The sequence below is a fragment of the Macaca fascicularis genome, chromosome 12, assembly GCF_037993035.2.
Source record: "Macaca fascicularis isolate 582-1 chromosome 12, T2T-MFA8v1.1".
Classification (NCBI taxonomy): domain Eukaryota; kingdom Metazoa; phylum Chordata; class Mammalia; order Primates; family Cercopithecidae; genus Macaca; species Macaca fascicularis.
Window position 1 is genome coordinate 65681849 of NC_088386.1, and position 22105 is coordinate 65703953.

The 22105-nt window shown below is 40.6% G+C and overlaps 1 protein-coding gene and 1 non-coding gene across 2 annotated transcripts; one reads left to right on the top strand and one right to left on the bottom strand.

Annotated features, from left to right (window-relative positions):
- Nucleotides 1-593: 593 nt before the first annotated feature.
- LOC123568114 (U6 spliceosomal RNA) lies at nt 594-699 on the bottom strand. The gene has a single exon (XR_006691340.2). It is a non-coding gene; the product is annotated as a U6 spliceosomal RNA (small nuclear RNA).
- Nucleotides 700-16494: 15795 nt separating this feature from the next.
- LOC102114854 (large ribosomal subunit protein eL15-like) lies at nt 16495-17438 on the top strand. Its single transcript, XM_005573437.4, has one exon. The coding sequence runs from the start codon at nt 16532-16534 to the stop codon at nt 17144-17146; it is 615 nt and encodes a 204-aa protein (XP_005573494.3). The 5' UTR covers nt 16495-16531; the 3' UTR covers nt 17147-17438.
- Nucleotides 17439-22105: the final 4667 nt, after the last annotated feature.

Below are 22105 nucleotides of genomic sequence, written 5' to 3' on the forward strand. Positions count from 1 at the left end.
AAGGCAGCCAGATTCTCTAATCCGGTGCCTGAAAGCTTAGGTTAGATAACAAGGGGATGTAAAGAAACGGATCTAGATAAGTTAGCTTACTCAGGCCTCGGAACTTGGCCTTTAGTCATCTGCACACAGGACTGCTCTCTCTGGGTGGGGAGGTTGGGGGGTGGTGGCCCCCAGGTGTGTTGACTCAGGCCTTTCTCATTGAATCTGTACTGAATAAAGGCCTGCAGCGCCAGTGGGTCAGGGCCACAGCTGCTGACTCTACAGCACCCTTCTCAGAGTCTATAAACAGCCCGGTCTCCTAGCCTGCTCTTTCACTGGATACCTCTGTCTGAGTGCATTCTTTCATCCATTGTTCAGCCAAGGCCTGCAGGTCAGATCTGGCACTTGGCAAAGCACTTTATCTAGTCTATCACTGTATGTCACTTTTATTAATTAACTTACCAATGTCCTTTATGGCATTTCCCCATCTCCAGTACAGGATTCAGTCTAGGGTCAGGTATGGCATTTTGTTGTCATTTCTCCTTAGCCTCCTTTGATCTGGCTTTCATGATGTTGATTCCCTCATCTGACCCCCTCCACCATCACCCACCACCAATACCCTTTTTTGTCCTTCACAAATTTGTATCATCTTTGTGCAGGGCAATGCTAATCTTCTCTGTGTTATTTCAATTTTCACATATATTCTGTCAAAGCAAGCACCATGCACCATTTTTGTTTGAATAGCATGTTCCTCGTTGTGTGTTTGTCTCATGTTTCCTCAAGGTTGGATTGAGGTTATGTAATTTCAACCTGAATACTGTCCTATCCAGGGTGTCACATCAAGAGCCACACAATGTCATCGGTACTGCAGAAATGAGGTTAATTTTGATCACCTGGTCAAAAAGTATTGCACGGTTTCTCCCTGGTCTCATACCATTTTGGTTTTTTTTCTCCCTCACAACTAATAAGAAACTAATAATATGTGGGGATCACTTTAAGATTATGCAGATACCCTAACCGTGACGATTGTGAGCATACCTTTCCCATGCCGAGCACTGTGCATTCCAGATGTGGCCTCTTGCTATCCTAGGAGGGCTCCTTCACTTCTCACGACCACAAACCCATCTTCTCTTGGCTTGGAGCTCTCTCTTGGACGCACTGTATCAGAAGCAGGATCAGATCTGAGGTTGCCAATGCTGTGATTAGGAAGCTGCAGATGGAACTGGAGCAGAGAAAAAGAGAAAAGAAGACATGTTAATGAGGGGTCCCATCAGGAGGAGGAAACGGTCTTCAGAGTCCTGGCTCAGCTGTGGGAAAGGGAGAAAGACTTGAAGGGCTGGGAGGTTGGGGACTTAGAGTCACTGAGTCATACCAGTGAGGCTTGGTCTGGTTCTGTGAAACTGAGCCCCTGGCTTCCCACACTCTGTGGGGCCAGCAGCCTGGGCACTTTTCTCTGCAGGGTTGCCAGTGGGCAGTGGCAACCTGGAATATCTGAGGAATGATACCCTTTAGAGCAAAGCCAGCAACTGCAGAGGCTTTTAAAAAGACCAAAAAATCCAACAGCCTCATGACAAAGAAAAATAGGCCCCAACTTTAATTGCTTCAGAGCCCCAGAAGAGCCATTGGAACTGCTGTCCAGACCCCAAACTGTGCACAGCCATTCCAGGACAAAGCAGATGCCAAGGGGCCTGACAGAACTGAGCTGTGCTGGAAGCACACAACCATGCAACCATTCACTGAGAAATTCTAGCCAGGACCCAGGCAGCCAGGTTTTCATCCAGCTCTTCTGCAAAAGATAGCAAAGAATCCAATAAAGGAGTCTTCATTATTAAATTCTATTGTATGAACCCCAAATAGGCTTAAAAGATGTTTCTTTGATAGGCAGATCCCTGAAGAAGAGCTACCAAGGAGCATTATGAGAGGTTTCTGCCAAGTTGGGAAGGTACCCTGGAAGGCAACAATGCAGAGACATTTTCCTGTCCATCTAGTCATCCACCCATCCGTCCGTCCATCTGTCCGTCCAGCCATCCATCTATCCGTTCGTTCTTTCATTCATTCAACCAATGAATATTTCTTTAGTAGCTACTATGTGCCTAGAGACCCAGGACACTGAGTTGGAGATGAAGAGGGAAGACAATGCCCCAATAATAAAAGAGAAAATTGGTTTGTCCTTTTGGGTGAATAGGGAAAATCTTTACTTTTCTTGTCATGAAGAAAATGTATAGCCCTTAAGAGCTTTATAAATACAGAATATAGACTCTTCTGAAAGAAAAAACCTTTCTTTCCTTTCACTCTAGGAAAAGAAAAATAAAGAAACATGAGCTGACATTCATTAGAATCCACTAAAAGGCAGAATTTCACTTTGACATTGAACTCTAGAACCAGGACACAGACCCCAGAGTGATTCAACACTTTTCTATGCTCTCTGTCTTGAGCTTGTAAAAATAGGTCAGGTAAGTGTGAGTTGCCCAGAGGCTGTAAAAGGCTGGAAAGAAGCTCACAGGCCAGCCTACTGGGGACAGAGGGTTAGGATGTGAGTGTGTGTTCCAGGACAAGGGCACCTGTCTCCCCAGAGGGCCCCCCACAGCCTGAGGAGGGCCATTCGCCTGAGCAATGTCCCAGTGCAAGGAATGGTTGGGTGCCTCTGCAGTCTTATGCCAGGAGACTTTGGGGGAACAGAAGCAGCAGGGCTTTTCCTGAGCCAATGTGCAGACACCTGGGAACAGTTGAGATTTCTGCTGTATAAGGAATTAAATGGTTGGGATCTCACTCACCCATTGAAAATGCACCCCAGGATGATACTGAAATGCTGGGCTGGGGTTTCTCCTGGTACAGAAAAATCCAGTGACTGGATGGTGTGCTGCAGGGGGAGGCAGCAGAGGAAGAAGCCCTGCCTGGAAGCCATTTCTGCAGGATGGAAGTGTGGCGTCTCATAGCCCGAGGTCTCCTTGTGGGCAGGGACCCCACTCAGCCAAACTTATGGAACAGAGTTCCCTCAGGGATGGGGAAGACCTCATTCTTTTAGTAATTCTCTATAAGGAATAAGGAAATTGTGAGGGTGCCGCCTTCTGCCCCTCCCCTCCTCCTCCTCCCCTGGCTCTTTTGCCTCCTGCCACAACCATTGGCAAGTCTTTCCCTGAGATATTTCACGAGTTGCCAATCCGAGTGACTGCCTCTATTTCTAACCCAGCTGCCACCCATGACGTTTTAGAGCAAGTAAAGCACACCTGAAGCCTAGTCCCCTTGTGAGGTTCCTACCGCCCAACAGTGTAGGGCATGGCCAAGAATGACAAAACAAGCCAGCAAATCACCAAAGAGGCCAAAATCGATGTCACAAAATGTTTCACTTGTTTTATTTATTTATAACCAACCTATTTTCAGAAAAAGCCTCAGAGTAACTTCAATTTATTCACATGTAAAATCTCCATTTGGAATCCATTTGCACTAACTTTACACATAATTCTAATAAGTTTTCTAAGCTCTTAAATATAAAAAGCAGCAAATAATTAAATGTGGGAGAAGCTACTACAGACAGAGAAACTGATAACAGCAGGAAATGACAAGTTCCAACAAGAGGGGAGACAGAAAAACTACTGTAATAGTCTCCAGAGCCCAAAACCAACTGCCTGGGCCCATTTAGTGTGGGGTTAAATAACCCTTAGACTCTTACACCTAATCTAGACTGGGTCACTTACTGATATTTTCATTGATGACCCCGAGTCTTTAAGAAGAGGTAAAATTATATTCACTTTAAGGAAGTTGAAATTTATTTGTTTAGAAAGATTTTTGTCTCAAATCACTAAAACTTTTAAGTTTTGTGTATACATGATAGAATTTTCAAGTATTTGGAGACTTAGTCATCTAGAATGACTCACAGCACAAGGTTCAAATAAGCCTGGGTAGCAGGGTTTCAGCGTGAACACAGGTGCGTTTGGGGTTTTAATCAGTTGACTCTTGGTACAAATTATACTTCCCATCTCGAAAGGTATAATCTGGAGCTCCACATAGACCTGCCTTGCTTTTAATGCAAATAGCATTAATATGTTTCACACAGCAATGAATCAGAACCACAAGAACCAAACGTTTCACCTGGAATCTATGTGGGTTTATAAACAAGTGACCAAATGGATTTGGTGCCTCCCCAAAATTAAAAAGAGAATTTGGAAATATAACTCAAGGTGTTTGATCTAAATTCCAAGGCTGTCAAAATTATTATTTTTGGTTTGGTTGGTTACATCCTAAACCCTGGAATTGGCTGGCTGTAGAGCACAGCAGCCACTAGTTTTTGGCTGCTAAGAATCTAGTCTCCCTTGTTACTTGGAAGAAATCTTCGTGGAAAGATGGGCTGTACTTCTCCCTGAAGAAGCCAGAGGGGCCCAAGCATCTTTCCTAGCCCGGAAAGAATGTGGCCACGTGACCCAGGATTGGCCTTGGCCTTTGAATCCACAGGAAGTAGTAGTTGTTCATGACATCTATACTATTTTAATAAGATAGACTGGGAGTGTCAGGGTAGGGGAAATGACTGCCCTTGGTAAAAAGAAAGGATCTTGCAGGATAGACTTTGATGTGTGCATGTGGCATGTGTATAGTATGTGGTGTGTGTGAGTATGTGTGCATGCATGCATGTGCTTGTGTTTGCTTGACAGAAGGACTTCTAGTGTCATACCTTGGGGTATGGGTGATGGTGAGACAAAGAAAATAGAGACAGTAGGACCAGAAGAGACTCTGTATCTGCTCTAATATTGATATACTATGGTAAGACAAGGGCTGGGTCCAGTGACACAAAAGGCAAACATATTTAACAATAACAATTAAGATATCTTATATTTTTAACACTTCATATGTGCCAAGTCCTGTGCTGAGGAATTAGCGTGAATTATCTCAATTAATACTCATTAACATATGTGATGTAGCCTGTTTTTACCCCCATTTCACAGCATCAGTCGTGACTGTTCTATTGCCTAATTCAGGGGTCATTTCTAAGTCCTCATTTTGCTGTTTAACCTCTCCTTTGGATGTTTGCCTACTTTGTTTTCCAGGACACCATGTTCTTCTAGTTCCTGCTTTCTGGCCGTTGTTCTATTTCCTTTGTGGTCTACACTCTGCTCTTATCATGTATGTGGGGTTCCATCCTAAGCCTTCACACTCTCTGTAAATGATCCCATAATTTATAGTACCACCTATACATTAATGATGCTCAAGAGTAGAAATGTCAGTTACTATTCTTGAATGGTTTCTATGTTCCAGGATTTTTTCTAAGTAGTTTAGATGTAATAATTCACTTGATGTTCAACACCATGAGGTAATTCCTATTATTCTGATTTAATAGGATGAAGAAACTGAGGTACTGAGGCTGCTCATGGTCACAAGCTCCTAAGTGGTGGAGACAGAATTCTAACCAGGGGGTTCGGCTCAAGAGCCTGGGTAAAGGACCCGAGGTGGAGGGTCCTCTTTAAGAAAGAGAACACAAAATTGCAAATGAAAATTAAGTAGAAAAGTGAATATTAAGAATGAGAAAAGAAATCATAACAAATTATAAATTCGAAATCGGTAATAGAGGTTTCCACTTTTGGTTAAGGTGGAATAACAGAGACCACATCTTACCTGAAACAGTCAAAAACAACATCCAAAAAAGTGGAAAGAATATATAATCCAGTGATTTTTCAAGACAGTGGTTATCAAGTAACAAAAGACAGTGATCAAAGAAATAAGAAATAAATAAAATAAATCTTATAATTACCCTTACTTTATTGAGCATTTCCAGGCTGTAATGCAAAGAAGAAAATTCCAAATGGAACCTGGTGGACTCCCTGAATTGAACGGGCTGAACTGAGAGTCTGTGAAGTCCAAAGCAGCGAGAGTTCATAGACAGACTACTGGGGAGGAAAGAGCTCCACAGAGAAGGAATTCCAGAGATCTGCAGAGGGCTGCCCTTGTGTATTGGCAGAGTACTAATCAGTGCATGTGTATGAGAAAACTACACAAGGCCAAAGAAAGAATCACCCAAAAGGATATCTAGTGTTTGTACAGGGCCAAGAATAGTATTTCTTTCTACCAGCCAGATGGAAACCCTCAGAATTCTCAAAGCATTAGGTAGAATACTCAGAAATGTATAATCTCAGTGGTGGGAAGTAATTAGCTCTAGAAAAAACCATGGTCTTCCCTCACGTTAAAAAAAAAAAAAAAAGTCTTGGAAGATGGCCAAATAGGAACAGCTCTGGGCTGCAGCTCCCAGCGAGATTGGTGCAGAAGGTGGGTGATTTCTGCATTTCCAATTGAGGTACCTGATTCATCTCACTGGGACTGGTTGGACAGTGGGTACAGCTCATGGAGGGCGAGCCAAAGCAGGGTGGGGCATCACCTCACCCAGGAAATGCAAGGGGTCAGGGAATTCTCTCCCCCACCCAACGGAAGCTGTGAGAGACTGTGCCTGAGGACCGGTGCACTGCGGCCTAGATACTGTGCTTTTCCCAGTCTTCACAACCCACAGATCAGGAGATTCCCTCCGGTGCCTATGCCACCAGGGCCCTGGGTTTCAAGCACAACACTGGGCGGCCGTATGGGCAGACACTGAGCTAGCTGCAGGAGATTTTTTTTGTTTTCTCATACCCAGTGGTGCTTGGAATGCCAGCGAGACAGAACCATTCACTTGCCTGGAAAGGGGGCTGGAGCCAGTGAGCCATGTGGTCTGGTTCTGCAAGTCCCACCCCCATGGAGCCCAGCAAGCTAAGATCCACTGGCTTGAAATTCTCACTGCCAACACAGCAGTTTGAGGTTGACCTGGGATGCTTGAGCTTGGTGGGGGGAAGGGCATCCACCATTGCTGAGGCCTGAATAGGCAGTTTTACCCTCACAGTGTAAACAAAGCTACCAGGAAGTTCAAACTGGATGGAGCCCACCGCAGCTCAGCAAGGCCACTGAGGCCAGACTGCCTCTCTAGATTCCTCCTCTCTGCGCAGGGTATCTCTGAAAAAAAGGGAGCAGCCCCAGTCAGGGACTTATAACTCCCATCTCCCCGGGACAGAGCACCTGGGGAAAGGGGCGGCTGTGGGTGCAGCTTCAACAGATTTAAACGTTCCTACCTGACGGCTCTGAAGAGAGCAACAGATCTCCCAGCATAGTGTTCGGGCTCTGACAAGGGTCAGACTGTCTCCTCAGGTGGGTCCCTGACCCCCGTGTATTCTGACCGGGAGACATGTCTCAGGAGGGGCTGACAGATACCTCAAACAGGAGAACTCTGGCTGGCATCTGGCGGCTGCCTCTCTGGGACAAAGCTTCCAGAGGAAGGAACAGGCAGCAATCTTTACTGTTCTTCAGCCTGTGCTGGTGATACCCAGGCAAACAGGGTCTGGAGTAGACCTCCAACAAACTCCAGCAGACCTGCAGCAGAGGGGCCCAACTGCTAGAAGGAAAACTAACAAATTGAAAGGACTAGCATCAACAACAACAAAAAGGACATCCACTCTGAGACCCCATCTGATGTTGGGGTCTTTGACCCCAACATCAAAGACCAAAGATAGATAAATCCACGAAGATGGGGAGAAACCAGCAGAAAAAGGCTGAAAATTCCAAAAATCAGAACGCCTCTTCTCCTCCAAAGGATCACAACTCCTTGCCAGCAAGGGAACAAAACTGGACAGAGAATGAGTTTTACGAATTGACAGAAGGAGGCTTCAGAAGGTGGGTAATAACAAACTCCTCTGAGCTAAAGGAACACATTCTAACCCAATGCAAGGAAGCCAAGAGCCTTGAAAAAAGGTTAGATGAATTGCTAACTAGAACAACCAGTTTAGAGAAGAACATAAATGACCTGATGGAGCTTGAAAAACACAGCGCAAGAACTTCGTGAAGCATGCACAAGCATCAATAGCTGAATCGATCAAGCGGAAGAAAGTATATCAGAGATTGAAGATCAACAACAGTAAAGTGAGAAGACAAGATTAGAGAAAAAAGAATGAAAAGCAACAAACAAAGCCTTCCAAAAATATGAGACTCTGCGAAAAGACCAAATCTACATTCGACTGGTGTACCTGAAAGTGATGGGGACCGTGGAACCAAGTTGGAAAACACTCTTCAGGATATTATCCAGGAGAACTTCCCCAACCTAGTAAGACAGGCCAACACTCAAATTCAGGAATACAGAGACCACCACAAAGATACTCCTCGAGAAGAGCAGCCCTCAGACACATAATCATCAGATTCACCAATGTTGAAATGAAGGAGAAAATACTAAGGGCAGCCAGAGAGAAAGGTTGGGTTACCCACAAACACAAGCCCATCAGACTAACAGCAGATCTCTTTGCAGAAACTCTACAAGCCAGAAGAGAGTGGGTGTCAATATTCAACATTCTTAGAGAATTTTCAACCCAGAATTTCATATCCAGCCAAATTAAGCTTCATAAGTGAAGGAGAAATAAAATCCTTTACAGACAAGCAAATGCTGAGAGATTTTGTCACCACCAGGCCTGCCTTACAAAAGCTTCTGAAGGAAGCACTAAACATGGAAAGGAATAGCTGGTACCAGCCACTGCAAAAACATGCCAAACTGTAAAGGCCATCAACACTACGAAGAAACTGCATCAACTAATGGGCAAAATAACCAGCTAGCATCATAATAACAGGATCAACTTCACACATAACAATATAAACCTTAAATGTAAATGGGCTAAATGCCCCAATTAAAAGACAGACTGGCAAATCAGATAAAGAGTCAAGACCCATTGGTGTGCTGTATTCAGGAGACCCATCTCACGTGCAAAGATACACATAGGCTCAAAATAAAGGGATGGAGGAATATTTACCAAACAAATGGAAAGAAAAAAAAAAAAAAAAAAAAAAAGGAGGCATTGCAATCCTAGTCTCTGATAAAACAGACTTTAAACCAACAAGGATCAAAAGAGACAAAGAAGGCCATTACACAATGGTAAAGGGATCAATGCAACTAGAAGAGCTAACTATCTTAAATATATATGCACCCAATACAGGAGCACCCAGATTCATAAAGCAAGTTCTTAGAGACCTACAAAGAAACTTAGACTCCCACACAATAATAATGGGAGACTGTAACACCCCACTGTCAATATTAGATCAATGAGACAGAAAATTAACAAGAATATTCAGGAGTTGAACTCAGCTCTGGACCAAGCAGACCTAATAGACGTCTACAGAACTCTCCACCCCAAATCAACAGAATATACATTCTTCCCAGCACCTCATCACACTTATTCTAAAATCGATCACATAATTGGAAGTAAACCACTCCTCAGCAAATATAAAAGAATAGAAATCATGACAAACAGTCTCTCGGACCACAGTGCAATCAAATTAGAACTCACGATTAAGAAACTCACTCAAAACCACACAACTACACGGAAACTGAACAACCTGCTCCTGAATGACTACTGGGTAAATAACGAAATAAAGGCAGAAATAAAGATGTTCTTTGAAGCCAACGAGAACAAAGACACAATGTACCAGAATCCCACATTTAAAGCAGTGGTTAGAGGGAAATTTATACCATTAAATGCCCACAAGAGAAAGCAGGAAAGATCTAAAATTGATACCTGAACATCAAAATTAAAAAACTAGAGAAGCAAGAGCAAACAAATTCAAAAGGTAGCAGAGGACAAGAAATAACTAAGATCAGTGCAGAACTAAAGGAGATAGAGACATGAAACCCTTTAAAAAAAAAATCAATGAATCCAGGAGCTGGTTTTTTGAAAAGATGAACAAAATAGATAGACCGCTAGCCAGACTAATAAAGAAGAAAAGAGAGAAGAATCAAATAGATGCAATAAAAAATGATAAAGGGGATATCACCACTGATCCCACAGAAATACCAACTACCATCAGAGAATACTATGAATACCTCTATGCAAATAAACTAGAAAATCTAGAAATGAATACATTCTAAACCAGCAAGGAGTCAAATTCCTAAATAGACCAATAACAAGTTCTGAAATTGAGGCAGTAATTAATAGCCTACCAACCAAAAAAAGTCCAGGACCAGACAGATTCACAGTTGAATTCTACCAGAGGTACAAAGAGAAAGTGGTACCATTCCTTCTGAAACTATTTCAAACAACAGAAAAAGAGGGAATCCTCCCTACATCGTTTTAAGAGCCCAGCATCATCCTGATACCAAAACCTGGCAGAGACACACACACAAAAAGAAAATTTCAGAACAATATTCCTGATGAACACTGATGTGAAAATCCTCAATAAAATACTGGCAAACAGAATCCAGCAGCACATCAAAAAGCTTATCCACCACTATCAAGTCGGCTTCATCCCTGGGATGCAAGGCTGGTTCAACATATGCAAATCAATAAACATAATCCATTACATAAACAGAACCAATGACAAAAACCACATGATTATCTCAATAGATGCAGAAAAGGCCTTTGACAAAATTCAACAGTGCTTCATGCTAAAAACTCTCAACAAACTAGGTATTGATGGAACATATCTCAAAATAATAAGAGCTATTTATGACAAACTCAAGCCAATATTGTACTGAAAGGGCAAAACCTGGAAGCATTTCCTTTGAAAACCGGCACAAAACAAGGAAGCACTCTCTCACCACTCCTATTCAACATAGTATTGGAAGTTCTGGCCAGGGCAATCAGACAAGAGAAACAAATAAAGGGTATTCAATTAGGAAAAGAGGAAGTCAAATTGTCTCTGCAGATGACATGATTGTATATTTAGAAAATCCCACCGTCTCAGCCTCAAATCTCCTTTCGCTGATAAGCAACTTCAGTAAAGTCTCAGGATACAAAATCAATGTGCAAAAATCACAACATTCCTATACACTAATAACAGACAAACAGAGAGCCAAATCATGAATGAACTCCCATTCACAATTGCTACAAAGAGAATAAAATACCTAGAAATACAACTTACAGGGGATGTGAAGGACCTTTTCAAGGAGAGCTACAAACCACTGCTCAAGGAAATACGAGAGGACACAAATAAGTGGAAGAACATTCCATGCTCATGGATAGGAAGAATATCATGAAAATGGCCATACTGCCCAAAGTAGTTTATAGATTCAATAGCATCTCCATCAAGCTACTATTGACTTTCTTCACAGAATTGGAAAAAAAACTACTTTAAACTTCATATGGAACCAAAAAAGAGCCTGCATAACCAAGACAATCCTAAGCAAAAAGACCAAAGCTGGAGGCATCACGCTACCTGACTTCAAGCTATACTACAAGGCTACAGTAACCAAAACAGCATGGTACTGGTACCAAAACAGATATATAGACTGATGGAAGAGAACAGAGGCCTCTACAACCTCTGTTGTAGAGAACATCTACAACCATCTGATCTTTGACAAACCTGACAAAAACAAGCAATGGGGAAAGGATTCCCTATTTAATACATGGCATTGGGAAAACTGGCTAGCCATATACAGAAAACTGAAACTGGACCTCTTCCTTACACCTTATACAAAAATTAACTCAAGATGGATTAAAGACTTAAACATAAGACCTAAAACCATAAAAATCCCAGAAGAAATCCTAGGCAATACCATTCAGGACATAGGCATGGGCAAACACATCATGTCTAAAACATCAGAAGCAATGACAACAAAAGCCAAAATTGACAAATGGGAAGTAATTAAACTAGAGAGCTTCTGCACAGCAAAAGAAACTATCCTCAGAGTGAACAGGCAACCTACAGAATGGGAGAAAAGTTTTGCAATCTATCCATCTGACAAAAGGCTAATATCCAGAATCTACAAAGAATTAAACAAATTTACAAGAAAAAAACAAACGACCCCATCAAAAAGTGGGCAAAGGATATGAACAGGCACTTCTCAAAAGAAGACGTTTATGTGGCCAAAAAACATATGAAAAAAAGCTCATCATCACTCGTCATTAGAGAAATGCAAATTAAACCCACAATGAGATACCATCTCACGTCACTTAGAATGGCAATCATTAAAAATTCAGGAAACAATAGATGCTGGAGAGGATGTAGAGAAATAGAAACGCTTTTACACTGTTGGTGGGAGTGTAAATTAGTTCAACCATTGTGGAAGACAGTGTGACAATTCCTCAAGGATCTAGAACTAGAAATACCATTTGACCCAGCAATCCCATTACTGGGTATATATCCAAAGGATTATAAATCATTCCACAGACACATGCACACTCATGTTTATTGCAGCACTATTCACAATAGCAAAGAGTGGGAACGAACCCAAAGGTCCATCAATGATAGACTGGATAAAGAAAATGTGGCACTTATACACCATGGAATACTATGCAGCCACAAAAAAGGATGAGTTCATGTCCTTTACAGGGACATGGATGAAGCTGGAAACCATCATTCTCAGTAAACTAACACAAGAACAGAAAACCAGACACTGCATGTTCTTACTCATAAGTGGGAGTTGAACAATGAGAACACATGGACACAGGGAGGGGAACATCACACACTGGGGCCTGTCGTGGAGGTAGGGGGCAAGGGGAAGGATGGCATTAGGAGAAATACCTAATGTAGGTGACAGGTTGATGGGTGCAGCAAACCACCATGGCACACGTATACGTATATAACAAAACTGCATGTTCTGCACATGTACCCCAGAACTTAAAGTATAATAAAAAATGGCAAAAACAAAACAGAACAGACAAAAACAAAACAAAAAAAACCCCTACACAAATCCAAAGGAGAAAAAAATCTTAAGAATTCAAAAGGACTGGCATCCAATAAATTACCAGGTACACAAAGCAGAGGGAAAATATGACTAATAACTATGAGAAAACCAATTGAAATTGACCCAGAACTCATACAGATGTTAGAATTGGTAGGCAAAGACATAAAAAGTTTTTTTAATGACTGTGTTACATATGTTTACAATAGTAAATAGAGACATGAAAGATATTTTAAAAAATCAAATTGAATCTCTAGAGATGAAAACTCTCATTTCTTTTCTATATAAGTCTGTTAGAGGGAATTAATGGTAAATTAGACATTGCAGAAGAAAAGCTGCACAGAGACTATACCGCTGCACTTACCTAGAAACAGAGTCGCCACACCCTTCCCAACCAACACACTAGGATTCAACCATAAGTGCAAGTCTCTATGAAAGTCACTCTAGATAGATTGGAAGAGGCAATTCCACCAGATGCACAGACTTCAATGCAGGGACATAAGAAACATGAAAAAACAAGGAATTATGACACCACAAAGGAACATAATAAATCTTTAGTAACAGACCCCAATACAAAAAAATTGAAAAATTGCTGGAAAAGATTTACAAAATGATGATCTTAAGGAAACTCAAATGAGATACAAGAAAATACAGATAGACAATTGGAAAGACAATGAAATCATGAAAACAATATATGATACGAACAAGAAATTCAACAAAGAAGTAGATAACATTAAAAAGCCCAAACATAAATTTTATAGCTGAAAAATTCAATAAATAAAATAAAAAATACAATCAAGAGGTTCAGCAGCAGACTTGATCAAGCAGAAGAAAGTGTCCCTGAACTTGAAGATAGATTGTTTGGAATTGCCCAGCTAGAGAAAAAACAAAAGAAAGAAAGAAAGAAAGAAATAAGAATAAAAATAGAGAACAATGCCTGTAAGACTTATGGGACAGCAAATTTAAAAGAATTTAAATTATATCCAGTATATTTTCTGACCACAATGGAATAAAATTAGAAATCAATAACAAGAGGAACTTTTGAAACTGTACAAATATATGCAAATTAAACAACATGTTCCTGAATGACCAAGGGGTAAATGAAGAAATTAAGAAGGAAATTTAAAAATTTATTAAAACAAATAAAAATAGAAATACATCGTAACAAACTATGGGATACAGCAAAAACAGTATGAAGAGGGAAGTTTATAGTAATAAATGCCTACATCAAAAAAGTAGAATAATTTCAAATAAACAACCTAATGATGTATCTCAAGGAACTAGAAAAGCAGGAACAAACTAAACCCCAAATAAGTAGAAGTAAAGAAAGAATAAAGATCAGAGCACAAATTTTTTAAAATTGAAATGCTTTTACACGGTGGGAGGTAAATTAGTTCAACCATTGTGGAAGACGGTGTGGTGATTCCTCAAAGATCTAGAACTAGAAATACCATTTGACCCAGCAATCCCATTACTGGGTATATACCCAAAGGATTATAAATCATTTTACTATAAAGACACATGCACACGTATGTTTACTGCGGCACTATTCACAATAGCAAAGACTTGGAACCAACCAAAATGTCCATCAATGATAGACTGGACTAAGAAGATGTGGTACATATACACCATGAAATGCTATGCAGCCATAAGAAAGGATGAGTTCATGTCCTTTGCAGGGACATGGATGAAGCTGGAAACCATCATTCTCAGCAAACTATCACAAGGACAGTAAACCAAACACCACATGTTCTCACTCATAGGTGGGAACTGAACAATGAGAACACTTGGACACAGGGCGGGAAACATCACACACCAGGGCCTGTCAGGGGCAGGGGGAGGGATAACATTAGGAGAAATACCTAAAGTAAATAAGTTGATGGGTGTGGCAAACCACCATGGCACATGAATACCTATGTAACAAACCTGTACATTGTGCACGTGTACCCTAGAACTTAAAGTATAATTTTAAAAAAAGAGACAAAAAATACAAAAGATTAATAAAATGAAAAGTTGTTCTTTAAAAACATAAAAATAAACCATTAGCTAGACTAACCAAAAAAAGAGAAAAGATCCAAATAAATAAAAACAGAAACATATTTACAACTGATACCACAGAAATACAAAGGATTATTAGAAACTATTACAAACAACTATATGCCAGAAAATTGGAAAGCCTAATGGAAATAGATGAATTCCAGGAAACATAAAACCTACTAAGATTGAACCAAGATGAAACAGAAGGCCTAAACAGACCAATTACGTGAAACAAGGTTGAATTAGTAATAAAAGGTTTCCAATCAAAGAAAAGCCCAGGACCTCATGGTTTCACTGTGCTGAATTCTATTAAACTTTTAAAGCAGAAGTAATACCAATTCTTCTCAAACTCTTCCAGAAAATTGAAGAGGAGGAAATTCTTTCAAACTCATTCTATGAGATTAGCACTACACTGATACAAAAACAGACAGGTACACAACAAAAAAAAGAAAATCACAGACCAATATCCCTAATGAACATAGATGCAAAAATCCTCAACAAAACACTAGCAAATTGAAGTAAGCAGTACATTAACATGGTCATTCATCACGACCAAGTGGGATTTATCCCAGGGAGGTGAAGATGGTTCAACATTTGTGAATCAATAAATATGATACATCACATCAACAGAATGGAGGACAAAGCCATATGATAATTTCAATAGACACAGAAAATGCATTAAGTAACATTCAAGATCCTTTGATAATAAAAATCCCCAATAAACAGGTATAGAAGGAGCATATCTCAATACAATGAAGGCCATATATGACAGACCCACAGGTAACATTATAGTGAAAAGCTTTCAGCTTTTTCTCTAAGAACCGAAACAAGACAAAAATGCCCACTCTTGCCACTCTTATTCAACATAGAACTGGAAGTCCTAGCCAGAGCAATTAGGCAAGAAAAAGAAATAATAGGCATCTAAATGAAAAAGGAGAAAGTAAAAATATCCCTATTTGCAGATGACATTATTTTATATCTAGAAAACCCTAAAAGCTTCACAAAATACTCTTAGAACTGATAAATTCAGTAAAGTTTCAGGATAAAAAAATCAATGTACAAAAATCAGCAGCATTTCTATATACCAACAATGAACCCAAGGAAAAATAAATCCAGAAAGTAGTCTCACTTACAATATCTACAAAACAACAACAACAACAACAACAAAAAACCTAGGAATCAATTCAACCAGGGAGGTAAAAGCTCACTACAAAGAAAACTACCAAACACTGATGAAAGAATTGAAAAGGTAACACAAAAATAGAAAAGCATCCCACATTCATGGACTGGAAAAAGTAAAATTGTGAAAAATTATTATACTACCAAAAGCAATCTACACGTTCAGTGCAATCCCTATCAAAATAACAATGACATTCTTCACATAAATAGAAAAACAATCTTAAAATTCATATGGAATCACAAAAGATCTCAAATAGCCAAAGCAATCCTAGCAAAATGAACAAGGCTGAAGGCATCACACTTCCTGACATCAAAATATACTACAAAGTCATAGTAAACAAAAGAACATGGTACTGGCATAAAAACAGGCACATAGACCAATGGAACAGAGTAGAGAATCCAGAAATAAATCTACATATTTATAGCCAACTGATTTTTGACAAAGGTGCCAACAGCATTTAGTGGGGAAATGAAAATCTCTTCAATAAATGGCGCTGGGAAAACTGAATATCTATATGCTGAAAAACAAGAGTAGACTCTTATCTCTCACCATATACAAAAATCAAATGAAAGTGGATTAAATACTTAAATGTAAGACCTTAAACTATGAAACTACTAGAAGAAAACATTAGGCCTTTCCGTCTGGCGGCAGCCATCAGGTAAGCCAAGATGGGCGCATACAAGTACATCCAGGAGCTATGGAGAAAGAAGCAGTCTGATGTCATGCGCTTTCTTCTGAGGGTCCGCTGCTGGCAGTACCGCCAGCTCTCTGCTCTCCACAGGGCTCCCCGCCCCACCCGGCCTGATAAAGTGTGCCGACTGGGCTACAAGGCCAAGCAAGGTTACGTTATATATAGGATTCGTGTTCGCCGTGGTGGCCGAAAATGCCCTGTTCCTAAGGGTGCAACTTACGGCAAGCCTGTCCATCATGGTGTTAACCAGCTAAAGTTTGCTCGAAGCCTTCAGTCCGTTGCAGAGGAGCGAGCTGGACGCCACTGTGGGGCTCTGAGAGTCCTGAATTCTTACTGGGTTGGAGAAGATTCCACATACAAATTTTTTGAGGTTATCCTCATTGATCCATTCCATAAAGCTATCAGAAGAAATCCTGACACCCAATGGATCACCAAACCAGTCCACAAGCACAGGGAGATGCGTGGGCTGACATCTGCAGGTCGAAAGAGCCCTGGCCTTGGAAAGGGCCGTAAGTTCCACCACACTATTGGTGGTTCTCACCGGGCAGCTTGGAGAAGGCGCAATACTCTCCAGCTCCACCGTTACCGCTAATGTAAGTAAAGTTTGTAAAATTCATACCTAATAAACAATTTAGGACAGTCATGTCTGCTTACAGGTGTTATTTGTCTGTTAAAACTAGTCTGCAGCTTGTTTCTTGAATGCTTTGTCAAATTAAGAAAGTTAAAGTGCAATAATGTTTGAAGACAATAAGTGGTGGTGTATCTTGTTTCTAATAAGATAAACTTTTTTGTCTTTATCTTATTAGGGAGTTGTATGTCAGTGTATAAAACATACTGTGGTATAATAGGTTTAAAATAAATTCTTTAAGAGAAAAAAAAGAGAACATTAGGGAAATGATCTAGGACATTGATCTGGGCAAAGATTTTTTTGGGTAAGACCTCAAAAGTATAGGCAACAAAGGCAAAAAAGACAAATGGCATTATATCAAGCTAAATACCATCTGTGCAGCAAAACAATCTACAGAGTGAAGAGACAACTTATACACAATGAGATATCATCTCACTCCAGTTAAAATAGCTATTATCAAAAAGACAAAAAATAATAGATGCTGGTGAGGATGTTGTGAAAGGGAAATTTGTCTTTTAGATAAATATTGGCATTTCCCTGATTACTGATGTTGAGCATTTTTTCATACGTCTGTTGGCCATTGATATGTCTTTTTTTGAGAAATGTATATTCAGATTTGTCCATTTTGAAATTGAATTGTTTTTCTGATATTGAGTTGAGTCCTTTATATATTGTAGTTACTAACCCCTTGTTGGATGGATAGTTTGCAAATGTTTTCTCCCATTCTATAGGTTGTCCCTTCACTCTGCAGATTGTTCACAGGATCCTGCTGGTGGGAATGTAAATTAGTATTGCCACTTGGAAAATACTGAAGTTCCTCAAAAAACTGAAAATACATCTACCACATGATCCAGCAATCCCACTGCTGGCTAGATAGAAAGCAATCTCACTACTGGGTTAAATAAAGAAAATCAGTAGACTGAAGAGATATCTGCATACCCATGTTTATTGCAGCAGTATTCACAATAGCCAGGATAAGGAATCAACCTACATATGTATGAATGGATAAATGAAGAACGTGTAGTACATATATACAATGGAATATTATTCAGCTATAAAAAAGAATGATTTTGATCATTACACATTGTGTACATGTATCAAAATATATGTACCTATATATACAATTATGTATCAACAAAAAAGTCATTTCTTAAAGATGAAGCCAGTGAGTTCTTAGAGAGAACATAAAAATCCTCAATGTTTACGCACTTAATAACAATGCTTTAAAAGATGTAAAGTGAAAACCAATATAACTACAAGGAGAAACAGACAAACTCCAATTATAGCTGGAGATTTCAAAACCCCTAACTTAATAGGATACGTAGAAAAAATAGGAAAATAAAAATATAGAAGACTTGATCAATAGTATCAACTAACTTGATCTAACTGACATTAAGAGAGTGCTCCACCTAACAACAGCAGAATACATATTCTTTTCACAGTGCATTTACCAAGATAAACCATATTCTGCCGCATAAAACAATTCTCAGTAAATTTTAAAAGATTCAAGTCACATAATGACTGTTCTCTGACTATAATGGATTTAAATAAGAAATCAACAAAAGAAAGACTTCTGGAAAACCTCTAAATTTTTGGAAACTAAAGAACATATCTCTACATGGGTCAAAGAAGAAATGAAAAGGAAAATTAGAAAGTATTTTAAACGGAATGAAAAGAAAGCCACAGCCTATCGAGAAGCAGCTAAGGGTTACAGTAGGTATAAAGGGTTGCAAAGAAAGTTTTGAGAGTGATGGCTATATTCACTATCTTGATAATGATGTATGAATGTAAGCATTTCATGGGTTTATAGCAATGTCAAAACATCAAATCGTGCCCTCCAAATGCATGCAGTTTATTCTATGTCACTTATACCTCAACAAAGTAGTCAATGAAAAGTCATAAAAAGCTGACAGGGGGCCGGGCACGGTAGCTCATGCCTGTAATCCCAGCGCTTCTGGAGGCCGAGGCGGGTGGATTTCCTGAGCTCAGGAGTTGAGACCAGCCTGGGCAACATGGTGAAACCCCATCTCTACTAAAATAGTAGTCCCAGCTACTTGGGAGGCTGAGGCAGGAGGATTGCTTGAACCCAGGAGGCAGAGGTTGCAGTGAGCCAAGATCGTGCCACTGCACTCCAGCCTGGGCAACAGGGCGAGACTCTGTTTCCAAAAAAAAAAAAAAAAAAAAAAAAAAAAAGGCTGACAGATGCTGCAAAAGTAAAACCATCCAGAAAAATAACATATCTTATTAACCTTCTGACACATCTTTAAAGAACTTCTTCCCTAAAATATTTACTGAATACTCTTTATGATAAAAAGTTTTGTAACATTATTTTCTACCAAGAGAATAGAATAATTCAGCTTTTATTACTGTTGATCAAAGTTGGGTTTTATTTATATCTCAAGAAAATTTTAAACTATTTAACTCCATTGGTGGCAAGTATGCTTTCTACTTTGGTTATCATCAGATGTCATCAGGATAAAGTGAGTCAAATATACTAAATTATGATTTGCTGTGAAGCAAAAGCATGTTTTCATCTACAGCAGCACTAGCTGTTTTTAATGCTGCTGTAGTATTGTGCCTTACCGACACAGGAATGTTAGTATATTGTGCTTTGGGCGATTCCAATTGTATATGCTGCATTTTAAAGTATAATTTTTGAGGGCCTATAAGTGCCAGGTGCTATTCTAAGTGCTTCAGGTACAGCAGTGAATGAGATTGGCAAAAACTCCTTGTCCTTATTGAGCATAGATTTTGCTGACAGGAGAAAGAAGATTAATAAACATGTATAGTATCTTATATTGTTGAATGCTATGGTGAGAAAAAAAGTAGGAAATGAGGATAGAAGTTGTACACAACATGGTCTGGGGCAGGCTCACTGAGTGGATGACTTTTGAGAAAAGATCTGAAGAATCCAAGGCAGTGGGCCACAGGAGTAACTAGCGGGACAGTGTTTCAGGTAGAGACACAGTGTGTGCAAAGGCCGAGGCTGGTCTGTGTGTGGAGTGTCGAGGAACAGAGTAGTTTAAGGGGTGGGGAAACATGAGAGCAGAAGGAGGGGAAATCAGAGAGTAAAGTGACAGATTCAGGAGGAGGATAGTTTTGACTCAGGATGAGCTGGGACTCTTTGGAAGATTTTGAGCGGAGGGGTGATGTGATTTGTGTTTTAATAGAATCACTGCAGGGGGTTGAAGACTGACCCCTAAAAGATATGTCCAAATCTAGGTATGTCCATGTCTAAGACTAGATATATCCTAGTACCTGTGAATGTGACCTTATTTGGAAATACGGTCTTTGCAGATGTAATCAAGTTAAAGATCTCAAGATGAAATCATACTAGATTCAGGGTAAGCCCTAAACCCAATGACTGGTGGGAGAACACAGTGAACACAGCTGCAGAGAAGAAGGTAATGGGCAAACAGAGGCCGACGCCTGAACGATTCATCTAAGAACTAAGAGATTCCAAGGCTCGCCAGGGCCCACCAGCAGCTAGGAGAGAGGTGTGGAACATCTAAACATTCCCCCTATGGCCTCTAGAGGAAACCAACCCTACCAAAACCTTAATCACAGACTTCTGGCCTCTAGAACTGTAAAGGAATACATTTCCACTGTTTTAATCCATCAAGTTTGTGGTAATTTGTTCCAGCAGTCCTCATTAATGAACGCAATCTTGTTGGCTTCTGGATAAAGAACTGACTCTCAGGGAAGCCAAGGACACCCCTGAGGAGGCTGCTATGGTGATCCAGGTGAGGCCTGCTGTTTAGATCACAATGGTGGCAGCAGAGTGGGAAGGAGGAGTAAAATCCAGAAAATGTTACAGATAGAACTGACAGGATTTATTGGCAGGTTGGAGGTGGGGCATGAAAGAAAAAGTTTTTAGAAATGTGTGTGGAGCCTCAGAAGCCAAAGACATGGGCAGTGCTGGTTCTTAAGTTTATGTTTCTCACCCAATGTTTCTGCAAACCAGTCTTCATTTTTCCCAGTCCCAGCTCCATGTTCAGCAGAGCTAGAGGGAGATAAAGTCTGGGGAGAGAGACGAGACGTGTTCCGCTGTGTTGACTTCCTGTCCCTGTCAGCTACGCTACCACAGGAGCTAGTTCCAAATTCCAGCTTTTCCTCACACTGCCAGAGCAGCCTCACTGGACCCCTCCGAGGTACCAGCACCCACTGGCCCTCGCGCCCTCCTCAGTGGTCTGGTCTCACTGTGGGTCCCTTCTCGAGACTGCAGGCTTTTGATGAGCCCAGCTCTTCTCTCTGTTCCCCCAGCCCTCCAGACAGAGAGGCTGCTTCCTACAGTAACAACCTCTGTGCTGCCTCGGGGGCCCCCTTTTGCCTTTTAGACCTCTAATACCTGATTAACAATTATTTATATTAAACTCTGTGAGAATAACGCTGTGGTTTCTAGTTCTCAAACAGACTCTAACGCAGAAAGCATCAATGATCCCAAGAAAATCCTGAGCCACAGGAAGCACAGAGCTGCCATAGACAAGGCTGGGAAGAGCAGGTTTGGGGCCTGGTTTTGGACGAGTTACATTTAGACACCTGCTGGACGTCATGAGGTGTCTGAGGGAGATCCCGAGTGGGCTGTCGGGTGTGTGCGTTTTGACTGCATGGGAGAGGCTTGGGCTGGAGATGGCCATGCGGAGGCCACCAACATGGGCATTCAGCTCCACAGGCCTGCAAGGCAGCCTGGAGACATTCTGGGTCTTATATTTCTTTTCAGTTCCAGTGTCTTAGCACAGATCTTGGCACAGAGAGAGACTTCACAAATATTTGTGGAGGAAAGCATGCATGGATAAAAGAGTCAGTGAATGGTATTGGTTGAGTTATCGTGCTTACAACAGTGAACTATTGCGAAAAGAAAAAGAAAGTTTCCTAGGAATGGAACCCAGGGGACAGGGAGGAACATGGACGGACGCCTCAGAA